The sequence below is a fragment of the Gracilinanus agilis genome, chromosome 2 (genome assembly GCF_016433145.1).
Source record: "Gracilinanus agilis isolate LMUSP501 chromosome 2, AgileGrace, whole genome shotgun sequence".
Classification (NCBI taxonomy): Eukaryota; Metazoa; Chordata; class Mammalia; order Didelphimorphia; family Didelphidae; genus Gracilinanus; species Gracilinanus agilis.
In genome coordinates this window covers 267,036,954-267,062,209 of record NC_058131.1, presented here as the reverse complement: position 1 = coordinate 267,062,209, position 25,256 = coordinate 267,036,954, and the positions used below count along the sequence as shown (strand labels likewise).

Below are 25,256 nucleotides of genomic sequence, written 5' to 3'. Positions count from 1 at the left end.
AGGATCAAATGAAGGGGAGGGAGGAAAGGAACAAGTACTTATCAAATATCTGCTATGTGGCAGGCTAACTGTACTATTGCTTCATAAAGCACTCATTTAATCCTCACAGTAATCCTGGGAGGTAGGGGCTCTTGTTCCCATTTTACAGTTTGGGAAACTTGGGCAGAGAGAGAGGTGAAATGACTTGTCCAGAGGTGCATAGCTAGCAGGTGTCTGAGGCCAGATTTTATTTTAAGTCTTCCTGACTCCAGGACTGCACTCTATTCCCTATGCCACCTAGCACGCTTGCTGTGCAAATCTTAAGGTGATGTACAGTTGTTATCACCAAGTACACATTCCATTCTCTGGGAAACGTTTCTTGTTCTCCCGAGTTACTGCCTCCTGCGCCAGCTTATCATGTGTATACTTACTTGTTTTATCTACACACCGAATATAAACTCCTTGAGGACAAGGATTACATGTCATTTTATCTTTGGATCCCCAGCATCTATTTAATAGTGCCTTGAACACAGAGCCATTTAAAAATCATTCGTTGGGTCAAATTGATTGAATTGGCCGAGCATGAGGGAAGACCCCTGGAGACACTGTCCAGACAATCCAAGCTGCCCTTGCCCATACAGTTTGGTGCCGACCACCCAGGCCCCTCTCGACCAGCCATTGACTTCTGGAGACAAAATTTGGGAGTCAGGAACAGGGACTCAGAAAGGGTCCGCCCGAATGCCTGCGGCCCTGAGCATCGGAGATATGAGAGGCCTTAGTATCCAAGCCCACCCTTGCACCGTGAAAAGACGTCTCGGGTTAGAATCAGAGGACCTCCGTTCAGATTCTGTCTCTTCCACGCACTGCCTGTGTGAGCTACTTCCATTCACTGAATCCCTCTGAGGTTCCCTGCTAAGGTCATTTCTAACTCTAAATCTCTGATCTGATACTCCCTTGGAGTCACGCCAGGTATTGGAAGGAATGTGACTTTCAGATTCTCCCCTCAAACAAATGCCTCCTTTATGCTCTTCTCATCGCCGCCACCTCAAACAGAAGCCTGGAAGAGAGAGGAACTCAGAAGAGAGGGGAAAGGGAAGAGGAGGGGATAGTTGCCGGGGCTGGCGTTGCCAGGCAACAGAGTCAACAGCATCGATAAGCTGAGCCTCTGACCTAGCAGAAAAGAGGCTCCTAGAAAACAGACAGAAAGGCAAAAACTCGGGTAGGAACAAATGGACTGGTCTGGATCAGCAGCATAGGAGTTTATGCCTTACAGATTGACCGGGTGGGGAGGTGGAGGGCGGGCGGGAGGCTGGGGGGTTAGCAGGGAGTTTAGGGAAGAGTCTCTCTTCTCTTGAGGCTGCCAGCCCCATACTGCCCAACCATAGGGCCAGTCAGACTCAGCCCAGACTCAGCACAAGGTTTCTCTTCCCTTGTCCAGAGTCCACAGGGATCGCCGCCACTCCTCCCAAGTCCTCCAGATTCCTCCTCAAATCATCTACCTATTCCCACTGCCACAGGGCCAGCTATCCCTGCTCCTTTGAGCTCCATCTAAAATTTGTCCTTCCAGCAATTCTACATTCTTTTCTAGTCTCTGATCCCTTTAATGAGAGGCAGCAAAGGAATAGGGCACAGAGTGTTGGATTTTGATTAAGGAAAGTCTGGGTTTTCAATTTGCTTCTATACTTACTAGCTGTGTGACACTAGACAAGTCATCTGACCTCCTAAGGCTCATTCCCTAATATGTAAAATAGAAATAAAAATAGGTATAGTTTAGAGTTGGGAGGTTCTGGACTTAAATCTGACCTTGGGCCCTTCCCAGCTGTATGATCCTGGGCAAGTCACTTCACCCTGTTTGCCTCAGTTTCCTCATCTGTAAAATGGGATGGAGAAGGAAATGACAAACCAGTCCAAGTTACCTTGCCAATAAAACCTCAAATGGGGTGACAAAGAGTCAGACAAAATTGAACAACAACTTATATGATATGATATATAGTGTGCATCTATGTGTGTGTGTGTATATATATATATATACATATATATATATACTCATACTATTTATATAGTTGTTGGGATGTTGTCTCCTCCTTTAAACTATGCCTTTCTTGAGAGCTATCTTTAGCCTTTCTTTGTACTCCTAGCACTTAGCATAGTTACTATCACAGAATGATTAATAAATGTTAGTTAATTGACTATGCAAAAGTCTTTTTTGGTCTATTTAGCAACTAGTTCTGCCACAGATATAAAATAAACCACATTACTAGTTCCCTTCCATAGTAACAGAATTGTCTGAGATTCCAACAGCCCTCTTTGGAAGTAAGTTCCATATGTGGCCGATGGCCTTGGCTCCCGGTGTCTAGACCCTCACCCTGTAAGCATCTTTTTTTCCAAAATAGAAACCAAGAAGATCCCAGAAGCCTCTGTGTGATTTGGATATACTGCATCAGACAGAATCTAATGTTAGAACCTTCTCCCACCACTCATTTCATATTGACTTCACTACAAGGAGAGGCAGTAGGGAGAAGCAGGAAGAATTCTAACAAGCAGGGGATGACCCTGTCGCCACCTACATTCAACATAACTTTGGTGGCACAGTGGCTAGAGAGCTGGCCCTGGAGTCAGGAAGGCCTGAGATGGAACATGACCTCAGATCCTTACAAGCTCTGTGTCCCTGGGCAAGGAGTTCACCATCTAATGTGATAATAATAGCACCTACCTCAGTTTTGCTGAAAGGGTCAATCAAGTGAGATAATATCAGCAAGTACCTAACACATAGTAGGTGCATTTTCCCTTCCTCTGCCCTTTTCATGACTACACTCCTACCAAGTCCCCAGGGCCCTGCTATGATTCCCAGGCTCAATTCACACTCCACTAACTCTCTAGTCTTTCCCAATCCTGCAACCACTCTTACACAGACTTAGAAAATCTGTGCTCCCACACAGCAATCACCGACTCCTTCCAAGATGCTGTACTCACAGCTCCCAAGCTAGCCTCTCAAACCACCAACAAACATCCACCAACCCTAAGGCTACTTCCTTTTTTTTTTTTTTTTTTAAAGCAGTTCTAAGATTTCATCAGTGTAGGGAGTTTCTGGTGAAGAACTTCCTCCATAAAGCTCTGTAAATTATAGTCTTAGAGAGTTGTCTGGGAGTTTGGGGGTGGTGAGGGACTGAAGTAGGCAGAGTGAATTGCCCAGGGCAACACAGTCATTACCTGGCAGAAGCTGGATTTATACCTAGGTCTTCCTGACTCAGAGACCTTGCTGTTTCCTCATCCTGCACAATACCACCCTTACATCCCACATGAATTGCAGGCACTTCCTTCCCTTTGCATCTGCCCCCACTTGGTGGGAGATGAGGAGGGAATCTTCCATGATACAGCATGTACCTGTCAAGCTTCTCTTTCCAAATTCTGTCCTCCCCCTCCTCTGGGAAGAAAAGATTCCCACCTTTCCTCTTTGCCTAGTCCAGAGAGAAAACAGACTGTGAGGCTCCCCCTGAGCTCATGGGTCTGCTTTGGGGAAGGTCCTGATTACTTGTCTGAATGCTTTATTGTTCAGGGGTTTGGGGGTGGGGTGGTTTTTTGTTGTTTTTTACTTGATCTTTGCAAAATTTATTAATTTTTTCTCCCCAATTACATGTAAGAATAATGTTTAACATTCATTTTCTAAAAATCTGAGTTCCAAATCCTCTTCCCCCCTCACTCATCCCTAAGATTAAAATTTTTATCTAGGTTATATTTGTATGATCATGCAAAACATATTTCCACTTTGGTCATATTCTAGAAGAAAGACTCATATTTAAAAAAAACAAAGAAACAAAGAAAAGTGAGAAATAGTAAGCTTTGATTTACATTCAGACTTCATCAGTTGTTTCTCTGGAAGTGGATAGCATTTTTTGTCATGAGTCCTTTGAAACTGTCTTAGATCATTGTATTGTGGAGAATAACCATGTCAATCACAGTTCATCTTCATACAACATTGCTGTTATCATGTATAATATTCTCCTGGTTCATTCAGGATGTTTCTAGCCTTCTTTCTGCAAGTAGAGCAGAGGACTTGGAGTCAGAAAGTTCTAAGTTCAAATTTGATTCAAATTCTAGGTGTGTGACCTAACCAAGTCACTTAAACTTTTTTTAGATTTAGTTTCCTCATCTGTAAAATGAGAAAGTTTGAAAACAATGGCCTCTGAGGTCCCAAGCACTTAGAAGAGTGAATAGAACTGACAGCCAGCCCAGTACTTCATTCAGTCCTCTTTTCTTGTATAGGCCTGTTCCCATCCCTTCACTCTGAGCCAAGGTGGAAGCCTGAACTTAAAAGCCCTTTTCACCAGGGTCTTTACCCTGCTCTGATATACCTCAGGATCTGCTGTTTTCCAAATCAGTGCCCTAATCCTGAGTATCTTTCAGCCCCCTCTCCTTAATATCAACTTCATGCTTCCCTCCCTTTGTGGTAGTAGAATCATGGGAGGAGACGTATTGTCCAGCTCTATGACCCTAGGAGGGAGTATCTGGCCCTATGTCAGAAAATAGCCTGGGCAGGCCTATCATAGCCCCACTTTGGGGAATAGAATCCTCTAGAGCAGTGGTTCCCAAATTTTTTTGGCCTACCGCCCCCTTTCCAGAAAAAATATTACTTAGTGCCCCCTGTCACATACTATCACCGCCCCCTTACAGTTATTCACTGCCCCCAAATGCACCTGTGGCCATCACCGCACCACCCCTGGATTGCTGCAGCACCCACCAGGGGGCGGTGGTGCCCACTTTGGGAATCACTTCTCTAGAGCTATTTGTCCAATCTATCCTGCTAATCCACAAACTGCTTTTTCTGGTATCTTGAACTTAGAAGCAGTAACTGTTGGGTCACATAACTGGGAATCTACATCATCTCCTGCCCCAGACTTCGAAGTCTGGGAAGTTTACCTGGGCTACAGGGGTTCAGGACTGCTTTCCCTTCCTGCCAATACTCTTCCCCTCCATCCTTTGAGTCTTATGCTTGTTCTGTCTTATGATTAAGTCTGAAGCCCACTCCCATGTCCATCAGACCGGTCAGGTTGTCCAGAAAAGAACATTCTGAAAGAATTCTTAGAGTTCTTCACTTAAAGCTCTTCTTAAAAATCTCTAACAAGGAGTAGGAATGCAGATGAAAACATATGATTATCACTTGTTTACTTGGGTATATGTTTTGAGGTTTTGGTTTCATAAAATTATTCACTTACAAAAATGAATATGGAAATGTTTTGCAAATTAATACATATATAACCCAGATTGAATTGCTTGTTAGAGAGGAGAGGGAAGAAGGAAGGGAGACTATGGATGATATAACTTCAGAAAACTTATGTGGAAATTTGTTATTAAAATAAAAATCCAAATTTTAAAAATCTCCAAAACTTCTTTCATCCTGTGTTGTTGAACCTATGGCATACATGCCTGAGGGCATTTCTCACATCATCCACCCTGGTGCCCTGCAGTTCAAAGGGAGCACTTCCTCCCTCCCCTGTCTGGATTAAGGGGGCAGCTCACATTCGGTGTGAGAGTGCAGTTTGGGCACTTGGTCTCTAAAAGCTTCGCCATCACTGTTTCATTCCCTTTCTCCCCTAAATAAAAGACTTAAAAAAAACATTTTTTAAATCTTACTTTCTCTCTTGGAATCAATACTAAATATTAGTTCCAAGGCAAAAAAAAAGCAGTAAGGGCTAGGCAATGGCGGTTGTGACTTGCCCAGGATCACATAGGTAGGAAGAGTCTGAGGTCAGATTTGAACCCAGGACCTCCCATCTCCAAATCTGGCTCTTCTATCCACTGAGCCACTTGACTTTTTTAATGAGTCTTCCATACAGTCCAGCAAGGGTCTTTCATATTTCATAATGGTTAGTGTCCCAACTGCAGTAATTCACATACAAATGAATGGACTCAAACATCCCCCAGAAATCTGTCTCAAAGTGTTGGCAGTCTCCCAACAGGGGACTATTTTTCCCCAAGGTCACCAATCAAGTGCAACATCTTCCAGCCTGCCAAGAGTGAACTCCACCCCTTGTTGCCCAACCAAAAAAGTGTAGAGTTACATTATGAACACTAGATGGCACTGCTCCCAGCAAAGCCAGAGTGCTCCTGCTCCCCCTGAAAAATAGGTGCGGATCTCTCATCAGTAGAGGGAGTTTGCTCACTCAGAAGTCCCTGAAACTAGTGAAGTCACAAGCCTGTTCCAAATATCCCACCCGAGTCATCCTTGATAATATATTACAATCTACTTACCTTAGATCCAATCACCTAGTTTTTACAAACTGAGAAAATGAGCCCCAGCGAGGTTAGGTGCCAGGTTGTAAGAGAGCAGAGTTGGAATTCAAGCCCAGATACCCCCAATCCATACACATTTTTGTTGCCCTTTGGGTTGTCTACAATTAATAGTCATGATAATTAGCATTAATAGAGAGACTATTATCCATCAGATACAGTAGTAAATGCTTTACACATATTATTTCATTTGATCATCATAACTTTGGGAGGTAGGGGCTATTATTATCCTCATTTTACTGTTGAGGAAATTGAGGCAAACAGAGGTTAAGTGACTGCCCAGGGTCACATAGCTAGGAAGTATTGAGTCTTTCCAAGACTTCTGATGTGCTCTGGCTCCTCAGTTCACAAGCACACAGTAGCATTTGGAGAAAAAATATTGGTGTTAAAAAAAATGACCCGTTCTGGCAAGGAATAGCTCAAGATCATTAAAAACCCCACACCCAATTTGATCCCAACTACTCTTCTTCCTCTGGTTAATTCTGGGTCCCATCTGCCATGATTATACAAGGTATTTTCACTGACAGACCAAATAAAAGGGCCCCTCCTCCAATTTCATGTGATAACCAGGGGAAAGTATGTTTTTCATCCACTTTATATTTCCTCTATGGATAATTAGGTGGATCTCTTTTGAGAGTGTGGATCTAGAGAGAGGGCATGTTACTTAGCTCAATACAGTTGGATCAGTAAGCATCTAGACATCTCTGTAGACAATTCTTATTTGGTCTTGGCATAGGACATCCTCTCAATGGAAGGTCTCTTTGGTCATCATTCCTCTTTTTTAATCTAGCTTGATATTAATAATCACTGAAAAAGTTTGATCTTCATGGAAACAAATGTCATTGAGTTATATATAACTGTAGCATTTGAACATCAAGGATCTTGCTTAAAAATGCATTTTAGGTTATCCTTATTCCATTGAGTCAAGTATTTATTTACAGTATTTTAAATTAGCAAATAGATTTTGTTAGATCTTATGTTATCTAAAATAGTTGTTCATTTCTGTACCTAACAATGAAGTCTCTCGTAGAAAATTGCAGAAGCCTGACTCTTATGTTTTCATCAAGCAGATCCTTAACATATGCATGTAACATTCTCATAAAGAGTTCATAGAGATGAGAAAGTAAAAGAGAATATCTTTCTATAGTGCTGTCTGCTTACTCTACCTTTTTAGGTGAAAGCATCATCTGGGACCTTTTCTGTCTTCTAGAATCTTCTCCCCCCCCCCCCCCATTTAAGAAATCTTAAAATACCAACTCTATTACTTGGTATCTGTGTGATCCTGGATAAGTCATCTAACCTATTTGAGTCTCAGTTTCCAAATTAATAAGATGAGGGGATTGTACTAGATAGCCTCTAAGTTCCCTTCCAAATTTAAATCTATGATCCAAAGAACTCTGAATGATTTTCAAATTGTATTATCTCCAGCATGGAGTTTTTTTGGTCAGATTCAACCATTCTTCCTTACCACTGTGACTTCCTCACATCAAACACCAAGAACGTAAAGCCAGAACCTGGTAGTTCTCCCAACTTTGCTAATAAAAATAGTTTGCTATATTAATAGAGCAGAGTTTCACATATCTTTGTTGCCTTCTTTCTAGTTTCATTTGCTTATGGGTCTAGAACAAATGTCAGCCAATAAGCATTTATTGCTTACCCTGTGACAGGGAAGTAGTACAATGGATAGAATGCCAGGTCTAGAGTCAAGAAGACTCATTTTCATGAGTTCAAATCCAGGCTCAGTCACTAGCTGTGTAACCCTAGGCAAGTCATTTAACCCTCTTTGCTTCAGTTTCCTCATCTAACAAACAAACTGGAGAAGGAAATGGCAAATTATTCTAGTACCTATGCCAAGAAAACTCTATATGGGGTCACAAAGAGTTAGACATGACATGCCAAGTACTATGGTAAGTGGCAAAGATACAAAGGCAAAACCAGTCCCTGCCCTCATTCTAATAAGTGAGACAACTGTAAATAATTAGGTACACATAAGATATGGACAAAGTTGGAAAACTCTAATTTCAGAGAGGAAGGCACCAGCAGCTGAGGGGCCAGGAGAAGGATTCCTAAGGAAGATAGGATTTAAACTGATTCCCAAAAGAAGCCAGGGAAACTAAGAAGTGAAAAAAGGAAAGCATTCTAGGCCATGTGGAATAGCCAGTGTGAAAGCATAAACATGGAAGATGAGATGTCATGTGTGAGGGACAACACGTAGACCAGTGTCAATCCCCCAGTGATAAAAGGGGATTCTGTTTGGAGCAACCAACCGAGTTCTTTGTGGACTCAATTACCCTTCACTGTTTCATAGGATAACAGGGCTCGTAAATCTTTCCCTAACCTCCACCACAGTGTTTTAAAAATGAACTAGCACTCTAAACATATGCTATCCTCAGCTGACAGTTTCTCCACATACAAAGTGAAAAGTATTTGCTTTTGGAGGTAATTTCTCAGCTCATTCTACCTCCTCATTTTGACCACTGTTCTGCATTGGTTTAATTTTTCTAATATGTGATATAGTCATTGTCCTTTGTCTTTTTCATCAATTTACCATTTTTCAGAGTCAAGAGCTTACTTTACAAGTCCAGTTAGAATCATTGTGATTGCCTGAAGTATCTTCTCATTTTCATCCTTCCAATTTGATAACGATTTTGACCTTTGCTACAAGCTGTATGATCTGACTGCACAGAGAGCTGCCTCTAAAATTACCCCCAAGTCATCCCCTGCTGTGAACATAAGAGTCCAATTTCATTTTTTGTCAGGTTGTTTCCATCTTTACCACATGCAGCCCCTTCAAACTCTTTTTGAAGAAAGTATTTATGATGTACAGACTTTTGAACCACATACAAATGATTTAGCATCTTTCATTTTTAATACTGAAATATATATTCCAACATATTTTTCACTGCCCTCAGCTGCACCTGCCATCATATTTAAAAATACTAAGTATCAAGGCAATAAGGTAGTTCAGTGGATAGAGCTCCAAGCCTAGAAATGGGAGGTTCTGGATACAATCTGGTCTCAGACACTTTCTGGCTGAGTAGCTCTGAGCAAATCACTTAACCCCAGTTGCCTACCTCTTAATAATCTTCTGCCTTGGAACTGATACTCAGTATCAATTCTAAGTCACAAGGTAAGGGTTTGGTTTTGTTTTTAAGACACTAAGTAAGACTTTCTTTGGAAGAATTAGTCGAATTCTTCATGTGACATTCATTCCTACCTCTTTATCCTCTGCAGCTAGTATCAGTGTATATAAAAATAAAGTTGATTTCAGGTTGATCTTTTTGCTTACATTTACAATGAATACTTTTCAGTGAGATGGCCAGGTATTCCATGAAATGATGTTTGCTGCCCATTGGCACTGGATGGATCTGTTTGACCTCTAACTTCTTGCTTTCTGGTTTCATTTCTAGCTAGAATATTAATATTAATGTAATTCATTTCTTCCAGAAATGTATCAACTCATTGGTAGTTGGACAAAGTCAGCTCATTAAAAGTACAAAGTCAAATGTTTATAGAGGATCTGTCTATAGAGCACCAGCATGGTGGGGTGGATAAAGAACCAGTTTCAGAACAACAAAGACCCCTGGCTTTGGCTATGTGGTCCTATTTATCACTTAATTTCTCAGTATTCCATAAAATTCTCATGATTATAAGCTTCAGAAAAGTTGGCGTGGTGCATATGCAAGTAATATTACATCAGTCATTATCAATACAAAAGTCTAAGAACTGAGTAACACAATATATCTTTTTTATTCAGAGCTAAATTGTCTGATGACTTTCTGCCCCAGTTAATTTCCCAAGGTTTTCTACTCTTCTCTCACAGACCTTCTCCCTCCATTTCCTGTGTTAACACAGGAAAAGATGGAGGAAACTGCACAAATATAGGAATCTTGAGGCTGAGTTCCCTTCAATCAGGGGAAGTAATCTCCCACTTTACTCTTAAAGAAACAGCCCCTACCCATTCCACTTTTCCCCAGGAAGCATCTGACTCATAGTAACCTGACATTTACACAGAGTAACACTCCCAACAAGGTCCCCTATACTCCCACATTGTTGCAAATCCAGAGTTCCTCTGCTGTTTGCTGAAGGAGCCTATATTCCTCGTTGTAAATAGAATTTAAATGAGGAATTAGAAGCACAGATTCTCACAGAAGGGACTTCAGAGTCCAACCTGAATTTGAAGACACTCTACATTATACCCAATAATTATGCCCACTGGACCCAACAAGTATGATTAATCTGGAGAAAAGAAGATATAAGAAACTATGAAATCTATCTTCAAGTATTTAAAAAATTCTCATTTGAAAGAGAGACTAGACTTCTTTTGCTTACCTTGGAACAATTTGTGGAAATTATATAAGCTGAGTTAGGCTTGATATAAAGAAAAACTTACTAATAATTAGAGCTGCTCCAAAGTGGAAATGACATAAAATACATAAAGCACTTCATAAATCTTTGTCGTTGCGATCAATCATTTTTCAGTCATATCCAACTCTTTGCATTCCTATTTAGGGTTTCTTGGCAAAGATACCAGAATGGTTAGCCATTTTCTTCTCCAGCTCATTTTACAGATAAGGAAATCAAGGCAAACAGAGTTAAGTGGCTTGCCAGGGTCACATAGCTAGTAAGTGTCTGAGGCTGGATTTGAACTCAGCAAGGCCAACACTATCTACTGAGACACCTACCTGATTTCATAGTAGACACTTAATAAATATTTATTGAGGGGGCAGCTGGGTGGCTCAGTGGATTGAGAGCCAGGCCCAGAGACAGGAAATCCTAGGCTCAAATTTGGCCTCAGACACTTCCTAACTGTGTGACCCTGGGCAAGTCACTTAACCCCTATTGCCTAACCCTTACCACTCTTCTGCCTTAGATCCAATACACAATATTGAGTCTAAGACTGAAGGTAAGGGTTTAAAAAATAAATAAATACTTATTGACTGACATTTGTTCCAATAGAGCCAGAAGTAAATGAAACTAGAAAGAGGGCAACAAATAAATGCAAAATAAAGTAACTCTGCTCCACTTAAATAGCAACCTATTCACAATAGCAAGGACAGTAACGCTACCAAATTTGGACTCTACATCCTCGGTGTTTGATGCAAGGAAGTCATAATGGCACAGGAAGAACAGCTGGACATGACCAAAAAATTCTACACTGGAGATGATACAACTATAACTTTTCTCCCAGAAAATCAAAAAACTGTGATATAAAATTAGGAGTGGGCTTAGAAATCATCTATCTTTTTGGTCAATCTTTCTTCTGTCTTTCCAATATCTTACTACCTTATCAAATGAGATAATAATTGTGAAGCACTTAGCACAATGCCTGGCACATAGTAACTACTATTCAAATGTTAGCTATTATTATTTCCAAAGTTTTACCAAAGAATATAAGCCCATGGGCATGGCATCTTTTTCTGGAGCCTGAGACTCTCTTTGGAGTAGATTTCTGGATTTAAAAATCTTGTATTTATGAGGTGTTTTTCTTTGTTTTGTTTTGTTTCCTCTTACACCTTGGACCACGTTCCTCAGGGAAATAAAGACACTGATCAGTTCTATCCTACTCTCAGACTCCCTCTTACAGCTTCTCCTTCCAAGCAACCCTAGAATATGGTGCCTTTTGCTACAGTGGAATTGTTATTGTTATTCAGTCTTTTTCAGTCGTGTCCAACTCTCTAAAGCTGGATCTGAACTCATAAAGATGAGTCTTCCTGATTCCAAGTCCAGTGTGCTATCCACTGGACCACCTAGCTGCCCAATGGTGAAAAAAAAGTTTACGGAACCTTTAGGGGGAAATGGGGACTTGTTTGCTAGAGCCAGCGATAATTGATTTATCAGGGTATGTTCTGGTTCTGTTCACTTCACTTTACATCGATTCATCTAAGCCTTTCCAGGTTTTTCTGAAAGAATCCTGATTGTCATTTCTTATAGCACAATAAGATTCTATCACAAGCATATACTTCAACATGTTTAGCCATTCTTTAGTTGATAGGCATGATCTCAATTTCCAATTCTTTACCACCACAAAAAAAAAAAGCTGCTATATTTTGCTGGATTAAAGGGTATGCACAATTTTATAGCTCCTTGGACATAGTTTGAAATTGCTCTCCAGTATGGTTAGATCAGTTTGCAACTACACAAATAGTGCTTTAATGTCCCAGTTTTCCCATATTCCCTCCAATATTTGTCATTTTCCTTTTCTGGCATATTAGCCAATCTGGTAGATGAGAGGTAGTACTTCAGAGTTGTTTTAAATTGTTGTTTAATTGTGTTTTTCAGTCGTGTCCAACTCTTCATGGCCCCATTGGAGTTTTCTTGGCAAAGATACTGGAGTGGTTTGCCATTTTCTTCTCCAGATCATTTTACAGATGAGGAACTGAGACAAGGTTAAGTGACTTGCCCAGGGTCACACGGCTATTAAGTGTTAGAGGAGGAATTTGAACTTATATCTTCCTGACACCTGGCCAGGTGCTCTATACACTGTGCCACTTAGTTGCCCCTGTTTTAGATTGCATTTCTCTAATCAATAGTGATTCAGAGCATTTTTCATTTGATTATAAATAGCTTAGCTTTCTTCATCTGAAAACTGCCTTTTCATATCGATTGGGGAATAGCTTGTGTTTTTATAAGTTTGACACAGTTCTCTATATATTTGAGAAAGAAGGCTTTTATGACAGAAACTTGCTGCAAAAAATTTTTTCACAGTTATAATTAGTATGTATTTCATTCCAACCTATTTTCTCCTGTTTAGCCTTTTCCCTCTTCTTTTACCCTGTCCATCATCAAAAGTGTTTTGCTTCTACCCACTACTTCCCCCAAACCACCTTCCTTTCTATTAGCCCTCTCCTCTTAATTTTATTTTTTAGATACCATCCCATCATGACCCTAATGAAACTATGAAACTCCTATGAAAATTGTTTCAACCAACTGGGATTTTGACCACTTGAGCCTGTAATCCCAAACCCACTTTCAGCCAGTTAAGAAGTTTCCTGATCACTAGCAGCTTGTGGTGATCCTTGAGACTCGTCCCTTCCTTTTATCCAAAAAGAAAGGGGGAAAAGATGTCATAATAGGCATTTCATTATTAGAAGCAGGCTGCCTCAAACTCAAGACCTTGGTTAAGTCTCATCTCTGACAAAGTGACTATGTGATCTTAGGCAAGTCATTCAATTTCTCAACTCACACCCATGCCCTTGTCTATGTACACTCCTTCTAACTGCCTTAGTAATGATAAAGTTCTTGGGAGTTATAGGAATCATTTTCCCATATAGGACTATGAACAATCTTATTGAATTCCTTATGATTTATCTTTCTTGTTTACCTCCTTTTGCTTCTCTTAAGTCTTATACTTGGAAGTCAAATTTTCTTTTCAGCTCTGATCTTTTTTATCAGGAATGCTTAAAAATCCCCTATTTCATTAAATATCCATTTTTTCTCCTGAAGGATTATACTTAGTTTTTCTGGGTAGATGATTCTTAGTTGTAATACTGCCCTGCGGAATATAATATTCTGAGTCCTATGATCCTTTTGTGTAAAAGATGCTAAATGCTATGTTATCCTGACTGTGACTCCACAATATTTGAATTGTTTCTTTCTGGATGCTTACAATATTTTCTTCTTTGCTGAGGAGCTCTGGAATTTGGTTATAACATTCCTGAGAGTTTTCATTTGGGGATCTCTTTCAGGAGATGAGGGGCAGGTCCTTTTGATTTCTATTTTACCCTCCAGTTCTAGGACTACAGGGCAGTTTTCCTTAATACATTCTAATGCTCTAAGTCACCAAGCAGGTACTGATGTATATTGGTAGGAGTCCCTCACCAGGAGATCTCAAAACCAATTAAAATTATTGGTTTAAATCATTGGCTTGGTTTAAAAAGAATCATTCCCATGGTTCCTATCAGCCAAAAGGGAAAAAAATAGTTCCATCTAACAATCAACAATCAGTTCACTCCCAAAATTTCCCAAAATAGGTATTCCTTTCTTCATAAGCATCTATGAAATCCATTTATTAAGCACTGAGAATACAAATAGAAAAACAATATAATTCCTGTTTGTTTTTTTAAGAGCTTATGTTTTAATGGAGGGAAACAACATTTATAGAAAGGTCTTATTGCAAGGTATATAGAAAGGCCCAGATGTCTCTAAAAGGCACGAGGTATCACAAGGCTGGGGAGGGGGGATGGTGGAGAGAGAGTTCAACCCACTTTGGGAAGGAAGAGTTATTCTAAGAGTGGCAGTTAGGTGATTTATTCCATAGAGTTCTGGGTCTGAAGTTAGAAAGACTGGAATTCCTGAGTTCAAATCTAACCTCAGATACTTACTAACTCTGTGACCTTGGGCAAATCACTTCACCCTGTTTGCCTCAGTTTCCTTTTCTATAAAATGAGCTGGAGAAGGAAATGCCAAGAAAACTCCAAAAGGAGTTACAAAGAGTTGGACGTGACTGAACAACAATAGTGATTCTAAGAGTCAGATAATAGATTCCTTTCAGCTAGAGTGAAGATGGGAGAATAGGGGTGGTCAGTGTTCAACCAGAAGAGGAAAATGGAAAGGGGAAATTGGGAGGAAGATTAGGGGCGGAAATTGGGTGTCCTGAGGAGGGGGGAAGAACAGGTTTTGCCACCTACACGGTTGGCAAGTTCCTGTAGGAAGAAAAAAGTCTTCCCTTTCAAATAAGGTAGAGCTATGTTCTTCTCTTTAAGGCCATAACCTACCTGCTCTAAGCCCAAGTGGCATGGAACTCCTGATGTTACCTCTACCTATTCTTTGATTTAGGAGTCAAGAAGATGCCAGGATCACAACTGAACTTAGATAAGAAGAAACAAAAAAGGTTTTCTTCTGAAAGGAGTGTAAAGCAGAAAGCCCCAGCAGCGATGGCAGGAAAAGAATCTAAGGGAGAAAGGAACTTGGCAGCAAGGGATGGAATCAGTGACAAGAAGTTAGACCCAAATAAGGTGGACGCCCAGTCTGGGGAAGACCTCAGGAATCAATGGAAAAAATATAGCATTCATGGATTGTCCTCATTTCTGAAGATGTACCCAGATGCCTTGCTGCGCAGGGACCTGGCTGCCTTAAGTCTGAACCAGGCAAAACGCTACTTGCTTTTTGTGGAACCTAGGAAGAGTGTCCTTGACAAGGAATCCTCGGAGAGCTACATCAGCTGTCCAGACTCCAGCCAGCTGGAGCTGCCTCCTGAGACAGAGGAGCAACAGCAGAACCACCTCATGGGAGTACTGAAGGCATCCGAGGCCAGAAGTCGAGTCCGAGCATTACGACTTAGATACACACGGATGAGGGTAAGGGATGCAGGTTTAGATACCAACAAGAAATGTCTTCTTCCAAGGGAGATTTCTTAGACATTAAGAAGGTCCCTTTTAGGGAGGAGGACGTGGATATAGTAAGCCTTGCCCCCTTACCCAACCCAGGAGTTGGGAATCCTCTGTTCTCCTCAGCAGCCATCTACCGGATAGCCTCAATGGGGGAAGAGAGGGTAGCTTGCAACAAACGGGCAAAGTCCCAATCCTGGGGGAACTTGGTGAGGGGATGGCCCCCACAAGGTGTGTATGCCTAGAAGAATGGAGCACCGGGTACAATGATTTCCGGGGGTGGGGGTGGGGGGATTCGGTCCACAGGCTGAAGAGATAAAGCACCTGATCAGCAGGCAGAAAAATGCCCGAGCAGCAATCCGACTTGAAATATTCTTGCCTCCTTATCTGAACCCCACGAAGATTCCTGACTGTCTGGACAGACGTGAGGTGCTCCAAACCCTTGGGAGAGGTGCTGTAGATGGGACCCAAGTGGCAGTAGGAGGCTGGGAAACTTTGAGGTCCTTGGGAAAGGGGAATGAGTAGAGGATGTGACGTAATTTAATTTATACAATTGGCAAAGTCCTGGAAAATAGTGTGTAAATTGAATCCTGCTGTACCAGAGGCAAAGAAAGAACTCTCCCCTCTCTCTGCCCAACAAACATAAGCCTGCCCCTAAACTCATTGAATTAAATCTAATTTTCCTTTTACTTAAAGAGGGATTAACCTCTAATCACCACCATCCCCACCTCCCCACCCCCAAACCCACCTCAGGACTTCCTACCCCAACAAGCAGGAAAAAAAGCCAAGCAGAAGGGAAAGATGAGCTCCAATTAAGATGGACTATGAAAGAGGGTTCTGTGACTTAAAATATGCTTTGTAATTATCCATGGATTTTGATTATTCAGGATTTCCTGGCGTAAACTGTCCTCCCCAGCCTTCCTCTTAAGCCTCAAAATTTTCTCTTAATTTCCACAAATTTATAACATTTTGATTTGGGCAGAGGGACTAGAAGGTGGATAAAACATTCTTATTCCCAATCATTTCTGTCCTGTCCCCTCAGGCTTTTCCTCCCACTCACTCTAATTTCCCCCTGGTCCTTCAGTCCCCTTAATTAACTCTTGACACACACACACCCTTAGATATTCCTGTCACTTCTGTCTTTCAAAATAACAATTTTTTCTGTCACTTCTCTCCTGCTGAGTTATTGCTGTCCCCTCAGTCACTGATGGCTAGCACCACCTGGTTACTCTTTAACCCTCAAGCATTCCAGTCTCACCTTATGCATTCCTGTCCCTTCTCCTTTATTCTAGTTGCTCCTAAAGCTTTAGGTCACTCTTGTCAGCCCTATACCGTCAATAATTCCTAAAACTCCTCATTCGTTCCTATTACCCTAAGCCATAGCTGTCTTCCAAAGTCATTCATGTCACCTCTACCATTCCTGATTTCTCTTAGTCACCCTTTCCCCTCTTCACTTACTACTGTCCTTTCTCAGTCACAGCTATCCTCCTCAGACACAACTGTCTACTTCCATCATTCCTGTCCTTTAGTCACTAGATTTCCCATTCCCATTTAGTTTCTTCTGTCTCTCCAATTCTCCTCCCCTACCATCCTAGAGACATAGAGTGGAGGCCATCCTGAAAGAAGATAATGCCCATCCATTGTTCAGATGATTTGGAGGAGCCAGCTAAGACTAATTTCCCCGACTACTTCAAGCTCTAGAGTAAACAAAATAAAAGAGAGACACAAAAAGAATTCTTTCTTCCTGAGATTCTTTTATCTCCAATCATGGTATCCCTGATGGCAGGCCTAAGTCTATAATTCTATGACCATAAATCGAGTGCCTAGGTCAGGTATATGCCCAAATTCTGGCTTTAACACTGCACAATAGGCTAGCCTTCTCAGCCCAGACTATTTCACAGACACACACAATGGATACAGGCACCAGGCAGGACTTTGCTGAAATCTAAATCAGGAACATTACAAGAAATTTTATGGATTTCATCAGAATATCTGACAAAGTCTTTTACATTATTCATGTGGACAAGGAGGAGAAATAAGGGTTAACTGACAAAGTTAGACAAATTTGGAACTAAGCAAATGACTGGATCTAAATAGTAGTCCATCTGATGGAAAGTCTCAAGAGAAGTAGGCTAGCAAACATTCCTAGGCCTTGTACTTTCCAATATTATTACAAGTGACTTGAATAGTGCCATAGAATGGTGATCAAAGAGCTTTGTGGATGAGCTGAAGCAGAGACAGGGAGGCAACAGATTGTGACAGAATCCAAAAAGAATTCCACAGGCTAGAATGATGGAGCCACAACTAATGAGAAGGTTAACAAGGATAAATGTAAATTCTGACACAAGTTCCAAAAAAGTCAAATACATAAATCCAAGAGTAGGGGGAAACACTTCTAGACAACCACCATTCATGTAAAAGGGAGGGGGGAAATCCAGGATTTTAGGGGATACAACTCGATAGGAGGCAACAGAATGGCAAGGCAGCCAAAATGGCTAATGTGGCATTGGAGCAAATTCATAGAAAGAGAAGTCTTATAGTCTAACTCTATTCTACCCTGCTATAGTCCTAATGTGGTCAGACCCACATTTTAGGAAGAGTACTTACTGATAAAAATTAGAGTGAATATAATAAAGGAGAATATGAGATCATGCCACACTTCAGCTGAAGTAACTAGAGATGTTTATCCAGCAAATGAAGTCTTAGGGGGAACATAATTTCTCAAGTATTTGGAGTCTGTTATGTCAAAGACAACTTTGTCTTGCTTGGTCAGCCTTAAGAGAATAGAACTAGAAGTAACAGGTGGAGGTTTGAGAAGCAGATTCTAGTCCAAGAAATAGAAGCATTTCTTAACAATTAGAGCTCTCCAAATGTGGAATGGGTGCCAAAGAAGAGAGTACGTTCCCCACCACTGGAGACCTTAAAACAGAAGATGGATGAACACCCATGAAGCAATTCCTGCTCAGGTACTAGGTAAATCTCCTAATTCACCTCTGAAGTCCCTTACAACTTGAATTTTCTATAAGACTATGACTCTCTTCTTTTTCTCTGTGTCTTAGTTTATTGGTGGCAGTGTTCATTTTAGTCACATCCAACTCTTCATGACCCCACATGGGGTTTTCTTGGCAAAGAGAGGAGAGTGGCTTGCCATTCCTTCTCCAGTGGATTAAGAGAGAGTTTAAGTGACTTGCCTATAGCTACACACCAGTGAGTGACTGAGCCCCAATTTGAACTCCATCTTCCTGACTCCAGGTCTAGCAATGAGCCACCTGGCTCCTGCCAACAACAACAAATGATTCTCTTTATGTATCTTGGGTGTGTGTGTGTGTGTGTGTGTGTGTGTGTGTGTGTGTGTGTATTCAGGTCCTTCACTCTCTGAGGCCTCTTTTGCCTTTGGCCTTCATCCAATTCAACAGTTTTCCAAACTCAGAAACAGAAAAGTGTTGGAATGTCCCTTCAGTTTAAAGGGAAAGAGATTCTTTTTATATCCACTGAAAAGAAGAGGAGGAGTGAACGGAAAGAGGGAGGGGAGGAGAAAAATAGAGCTCTGAATTGATGAAAGCCTAAATGGCAATGGGGGGAGCTATAGTTCTGCTTTTGGGAAGTCTCCATTAAGAGGAGAAATCAAGTTACCTACTTCTAAGAATTTGTTATGAAGCAATCCCCAGAGATTTCCTCCAAAGAGATTTTGCCCTCCAAGTCTAGATCAAAAAAACATTAAGTACTTATTGTATACAGGATCCTATGCTAAGCTACAGAGAGAAGAACAAAAGGGAAAATACCTATCTTCAAGGATTTTTCATATTCCTAGGGCTGGGGACTTGGGGGAAAGGAATAGAACAGGTACACAGAGAAGTAAGGCCAAATACAAAGTAATGTCAAAAGAGAACTCAAAAGGAAGGATTGTAAAAGACCTCCTATGACATCTGAGCTGTAAGGGGAGAGGGAATATAAAGATTTGGAGGCAGAAATGGAATGTAGGCTAATTTCCTGGAATGAAGACTCTGTAAAGGGAAAAAAAAAACCTGAAATTGAAAAAAAAAAAAAAAAAGAAACCAAGTAGTGGAAAACTTTAAATGTCAGACTCAGGATTTTGTATTTTATCCTAGAGACATAAGTCCTTGAAGATTTTTGTGTAGGGATCTGACATGGTCTGATGTGTGCTTTGGGAATATCAGTTTGATAGGAGCCTGAATTGGTTATAGGACAAAATAGAAGCAGGAAAAACAATTAGTAAACTATTGCAATAGCCTAAGTAGGACGTTGCAAAGGTCTAAATTAGGTAAAGTGTGTGAGTAAAAGGGAAAGATACAAAAGCAGTTCTAGATGTACATTGGATAGGACGTGGTAACTGATTGGATATTAGCATAAAAAGAGCAGAGTTGGGAAGGAGACCAAGGCTGAAAATGTCAATGACTGAAAAGATGGTTGTACCCCAAAAAGATTAGGGAAATGTGGAGGATGGTTAGGTTTGGGAGGAAATTAGTTGGTGCTAATGGTACATCTAGGTAGAGATATCTAGTTGCCAGTTGGTGGTGGGGAACTAAAGTTTGAGATTAAGACTAGACATGTAAATTTGGAAATCACCTGAATAGGGAGTACCCATAGGAACTAATGAAACCATCAAAGGAGAGCAGAAAGAACACCTAGGACAAAAGCCTTAAGGGATGATTTCCACAATTATTGGTTAAGAAGGGGAGGGGGCTCGGAGAAGTAAGAACAACCAGACAGGAAAAAGATCAAGAGAGCAATGTTTTAAAAGCCAAGTGAAGATAGAGAATCCAAGCAGAGAGGGATTAAGTATAATCCCAGAGAGATGGACATTGGTTTAATCAATTAGATTTTGGTTCATCTTGAATGATTAAGGGGATGTCAGGGCCTCCCCCCTTAAAGAGAAAGTAGAGTCAGGGTTTTTTGTTGTTGTTTATTTGTTTACATGGGAAGGGAGATCTGGGAAGATTGTCCAGAGAGGAGGAACCAAGAGATAAGAGACTGAAAAGAGAAAAAAGGAATTTAAGAGTGCAAGTAGAGGGGTTGACTTGGTAAGGAGAGTCCTTTTTTTTTTTTCCAGAGGCTAAAGTAAGAGGAAAGAATGGATGGCAGTGAAGAATCTTGAGAGTGGATTAAGGGAATAACAGAAAGCTCACTATGGATAGCCTCTTTTACTAGTAAAGTAGGCAACAGGTAAAGTAGAGGGAGAAGGAGGTTTAAGAAGAGGCTTAAGGGTGCAAGGTTTTGTTTTGCTGGTTTTTTTGGATTGGGAAATTTGGAGAGGAGGAACCAGTGGATAAGAAGAGACTGAAAATAAAAGAGAATAGGAAGGATTGAAGGGATGAACTCCCAAGAAAATATGTGAGAAGATGGAATCAAGAGCTTGAGTAGAGGGGTTAACTTGGTGAGAAGATTCCTCTTTTTTTTCCATACTAAACCAAAAAAGAAAAGGATGGGTGAACAGTGGAGAGGGATTCCAAGACATAGATTAAGGGAGAACAGGGAGTTCTCAATGTATAATCTCTTATTAGTAAATGGCAGGTAATGGAGAGGAGAGAGAAGGTAATAGATTTGAAAAGACTAGGAACTTTTGGGTTATAGTATGATAGAAGGTCAACCAGAAATGAATAAAGATTGCCACGCAGCAGTTAGGGCCTGGTTGAGATAAGAAAGCATAAATTTGTAGTGGACAACCCATTTAGTTAGGTTATGAATTCTTCATCTGTATGGAGTAGGAGTAGAGAAAGTATTTGGGGTATCCCAGGTTGGAATTTAAGCAAGGCATGAATGAGGGCAAGGAAGCAAAGAACTAGAGGGAGAGCTCATTATATAACAGTTAACCAGAGTTAATATGGTGACTGAAAAGTGAAGCCTAGGAAAGGGGTCATGGCCTGAGAGAGCAGGAAGAGAGGAGTTGAATGACAAAATGGAGTGGAGGACAAAGGAAAGAGCTCCTAAAACAGTGATGGCAAACCTATGGCACAGGTGCCAAAGATGTCACACAGAGCACTCTCTGTGGGCATGCAGCCATCCTTCCCTCGACCCCCAGTTTGTTACTAGAAAGGCAGAGGGACTCAGGTGGAGCTGCTCCCTTCCCCCTCTCCACTGTCCCTGATGACATTTTTTCACATGCCCCACTCCTCTGCCCAGCAGCCCAATGGGAGCACAGGGGATAAGGTGTGTGGCTCACAGGTGGCAGAGAGCTGAAGGAGAGTGGTGAGCTTGGGCCATTCCCCTCCTCTTCTTTATACTTGCTGAGGACATTCCTCACTTCATCTGCCCAGCAGCCCAAAAGGAGTGCTTGCTCTCTTCCCCCTCCCCGCCCCCTGTGGGGCAAGATGGGGGGCAGGGCACACCTGGAACTTGGTGGAGGAGGGGCCTGGCACTCAGTCTGGGGGGGTGGGGGCAGGGCACAACACTCCTTCTCTAAAAGGTTCACTATCCCTGTCCTAAAACAAAACAGGGTGAAGGACAAAAGAGAGAATTTCCAAGAAACTTCCAAATGCTATTGGGGGAGAGGAAGTGATTGAACTAAAGGAGGATTTCTCAAAAAAAAAAAAAATCTTTAATTCTAAAATTTACAGCTCTTGTCCTTCCTTTGCCCTGCCATGACCCTCTGTGTCACAGGGTATGTTCAGACAGCTCTATAGGGAACATAAACTATTATTTTACTCCAAAATAAGTGTTTCAGAGCACTGAAATGAGGCAGAAGGGAAGCTGAGGGTGAAACAATTCTGCCAGAGCCTGATGACAAACTTGGGAAAAAGTTGAGTACAACTTGATAAGGTGTTTCTCAGAGTATTCAACTCCATAGAAATTAATTAAATCACCATCAAAAGAGAATGAGCAGCTAGAAGAGTGCCTTGCGCAGAGCCTTGGGGAATGAGGTCCATACTTAATGATTAAAGGAGCATGGTATAGTAGATAGAGATGTGGCCACAGGCCAGAAAAAACCTGGACTTCAAGGTATTATTTTAAAGTTGTTTGGAGGGGAATGATGAGAAAGCTGGGCTGTAATACTTTCTCTATTCTGCCATCTTGTCCTCCCATTTTCAAGTCCACTTACCCTGTCAGTTCCTCAGCTAACTGAGACCCTATTGCAGAGGAGTTGTCCCCCTGCTTTGATGAAGGGAATTTTCTCACCTGAAGGTTCTCTAAACCAATGAAGTCACAGGTCCATTTCCTATCCTTAATACTTCAATAAGCTGTCCCTATCCAAAGACTTTCAATTATTAAAAAAAATGAGGTCATAGATCTAGAGCTTGAAGGGACCTCTGAGGTCAACTAGTCCAACCCCCTCATTTTAAAGAGAAGGAACCTGATAAGTAAACTTATCTAAAGTCACACAGGTATTGATCACCCAAAATAGGAGTTGAATCCAAGTCCTCTTCCTCTAGAGTCATTGCTCATATCTCAGACATCTCAGATGTGAATTTGTCCCCATCAAAGCATTTTCTGAACCTGTATGAATCAAAGCCCTCTTCTCATCAGAGAGGTTCTGGAGAACACAATACAGTCTAGAGAGGCATTCTGAAATATCAGGTTCCCAAGTCAGAATAATGTACTTCTGTCGCTATATCCCCAGTGCCCAGCACAATGCCTAGCACACATTAAGCACTTGGCAAGTGGACATTAAATTTAATCGAATATTCTGCACAATGAAGTACTAGTTCAACTCAACAAACATTCCCACCAGGTGCAAAGAAGCTAGGGAGATATAAAGTATAGATGAGAACTGGTCCATTTCATGAAGTTTATACTAGGACTCAGACAATCAAAGTGCTTTATGGAGTGTGAAAGCAGAAAAGGGCATTATCAACTGGAGAATTCAGTAAGGCTGAGTAGAAAAAGCAGCATTTAAGTTGTGCTTTAAAGGATGAGTAGGAATTCAACTGAGTGGGGAAAGAGGAAAGGAGAAAGGTACTTGGGTTGGGGAATAGAGGAAATAAAATAAAAGCAATCTTTTAAAAAGCCTTTGTTGGAAAGACTAAACTCCTTTCCCAGGCTTTTCCAAAAGGACTAGCTTCCCATTTTTCTGACTAGAAATTCATAGCAATTTCCAACCTGGACTCAAAGAGGTTTTTCCAGAAGAATGAGAAAAAACTGAAGGGTTTATCCACCCACCTTCCCTGCCTATTTTTCCTGCTAGCAGAGCAAGTCAGGTAGGAAGCCCTTACTGCTGCACTAAGCTCCCATTTTCCCCACCCCTTCCCTTAACACCTAGAATTTTCTACATTCAGGTTCTACCTCTGACCCTTCCTGTCTAGGACAAGTAATTTTACCTCGACAAGATTCAATTTCCCTACCTGTAAAATAAAGGAGTTGAGTTCAGTCTTTAAGGTCCCATTATCTGAATGTGTGACTAGCTAATGCTAAGCCCCAGTGGGGCAAGGGAGAGGAAAATATAAAGAAACAGGTCCATCATGAGATAGAGGAAGGAATTTCTATCACTGTGTACATTATCGTGTTTGGTGTACTATCTCCAAAAAGTATCCTAATGAAGGTACCTTAATCTGAGAATAAGATTTATTCCCGAGTAGGGACTATACAGGTCACAAGGTGGGAAGCTGAGAAGATGGTACAGAAGAAGGTAGGGGATTTGCTGATCCAAATAAGCTACTACCCAATTTTTCTCTCTGTCTGTCTCTCTCAAAGGCATATACTTCCCTTATTAGCATTCATTTCTTTAGATTCTGAGCACTTTGAGAGCAGGGTTTGTCTTTTGTCTTTGTATCTTCGGCACTTAGCACAGTTATTTTCACATAATAGATGCTTAATAAATATTGACGATTACCAAACAACAGACCTGGGGCCAGGATAAATTTTTATCCTTGAGAAAGCTGAACCACTTAGAACCTTTTCTAGCCCTGTGCAGTGGGTGACTGGATCCTGACTGTTAGCATCTCTCTACTCCATTCCTTAGAGCCCCATTATTCTCCTAATGTGATTTGGTCACCACCTGCTGGGCAATCCAGACGTGGCAGCTTCCGCCGTTTTCCTCTTCAGACCTGTGGGATCTATCCCCTCATTGAAACTAAGAGACACGAGGATAAGGAGACATAGACAAGAATAGACACAGAGACATGGACAGAGATAAGAGAGGCACACAGAAAGATAGGAAAACGGAGTTAGAGACACCTCTAAGTCAGAGGTTCAGAGAGGCATGGACACAAAGATACAAGACTCTTGTGGCCAGAGAGATACAGCCACGTACAGGCCTCAGGATCCTCTCCTCCCCGTTCCTTGTCCAGAACCAGCGATGCCAGGCAAAGGAGACGAGCATCAGTGGGGCCATTAACCTGGGGGGTACAGGTCTCCTCCATTGCACCTTCTCACCTTCCACCCCCGCCTCTCCAGCGGGTCTCTCGGTGCATCTCCTTCCTCTCTCCACCATCCTAACCCCCACCCACACACCTCCACACACCCACACACCCACTTTAGTCTGGCGGAGACTGCCAGAGCTTTATCCTGAGCCCCCGCCAGGTCCGGGGGAGGGGTGGAGAAAGTGAGAAACTCCCCAGCCGCCTAACCCAGGAGGCTGCAAAGTGAAGTCCTAGGGCGGGGGCCGGGACGGGGGCGGAGGCGGGGCGGGGGCGGGCGGGGCCCCCAGCGGTAAGGAAGTCTCGGCTCCGTCGCTTTTGGGAAGTCACTGGTGGCAGCCTTGGCGCC

At 41.7% G+C, this 25,256-nt stretch overlaps 1 protein-coding gene across 1 annotated transcript; it reads left to right on the top strand.

Moving 5' to 3' along the window:
• The first annotated feature begins 561 nt into the window (after positions 1–561).
• On the top strand, positions 562–17,248 carry LKAAEAR1 (LKAAEAR motif containing 1). Its single transcript, XM_044659654.1, has 4 exons — positions 562–817; positions 15,046–15,566; positions 15,903–16,025; positions 17,192–17,248. Exons 1-4 carry the CDS (start codon positions 562–564, stop codon positions 17,246–17,248), a joined length of 957 nt encoding a protein of 318 aa, XP_044515589.1.
• The last annotated feature ends 8,008 nt before the right edge of the window (positions 17,249–25,256 follow it).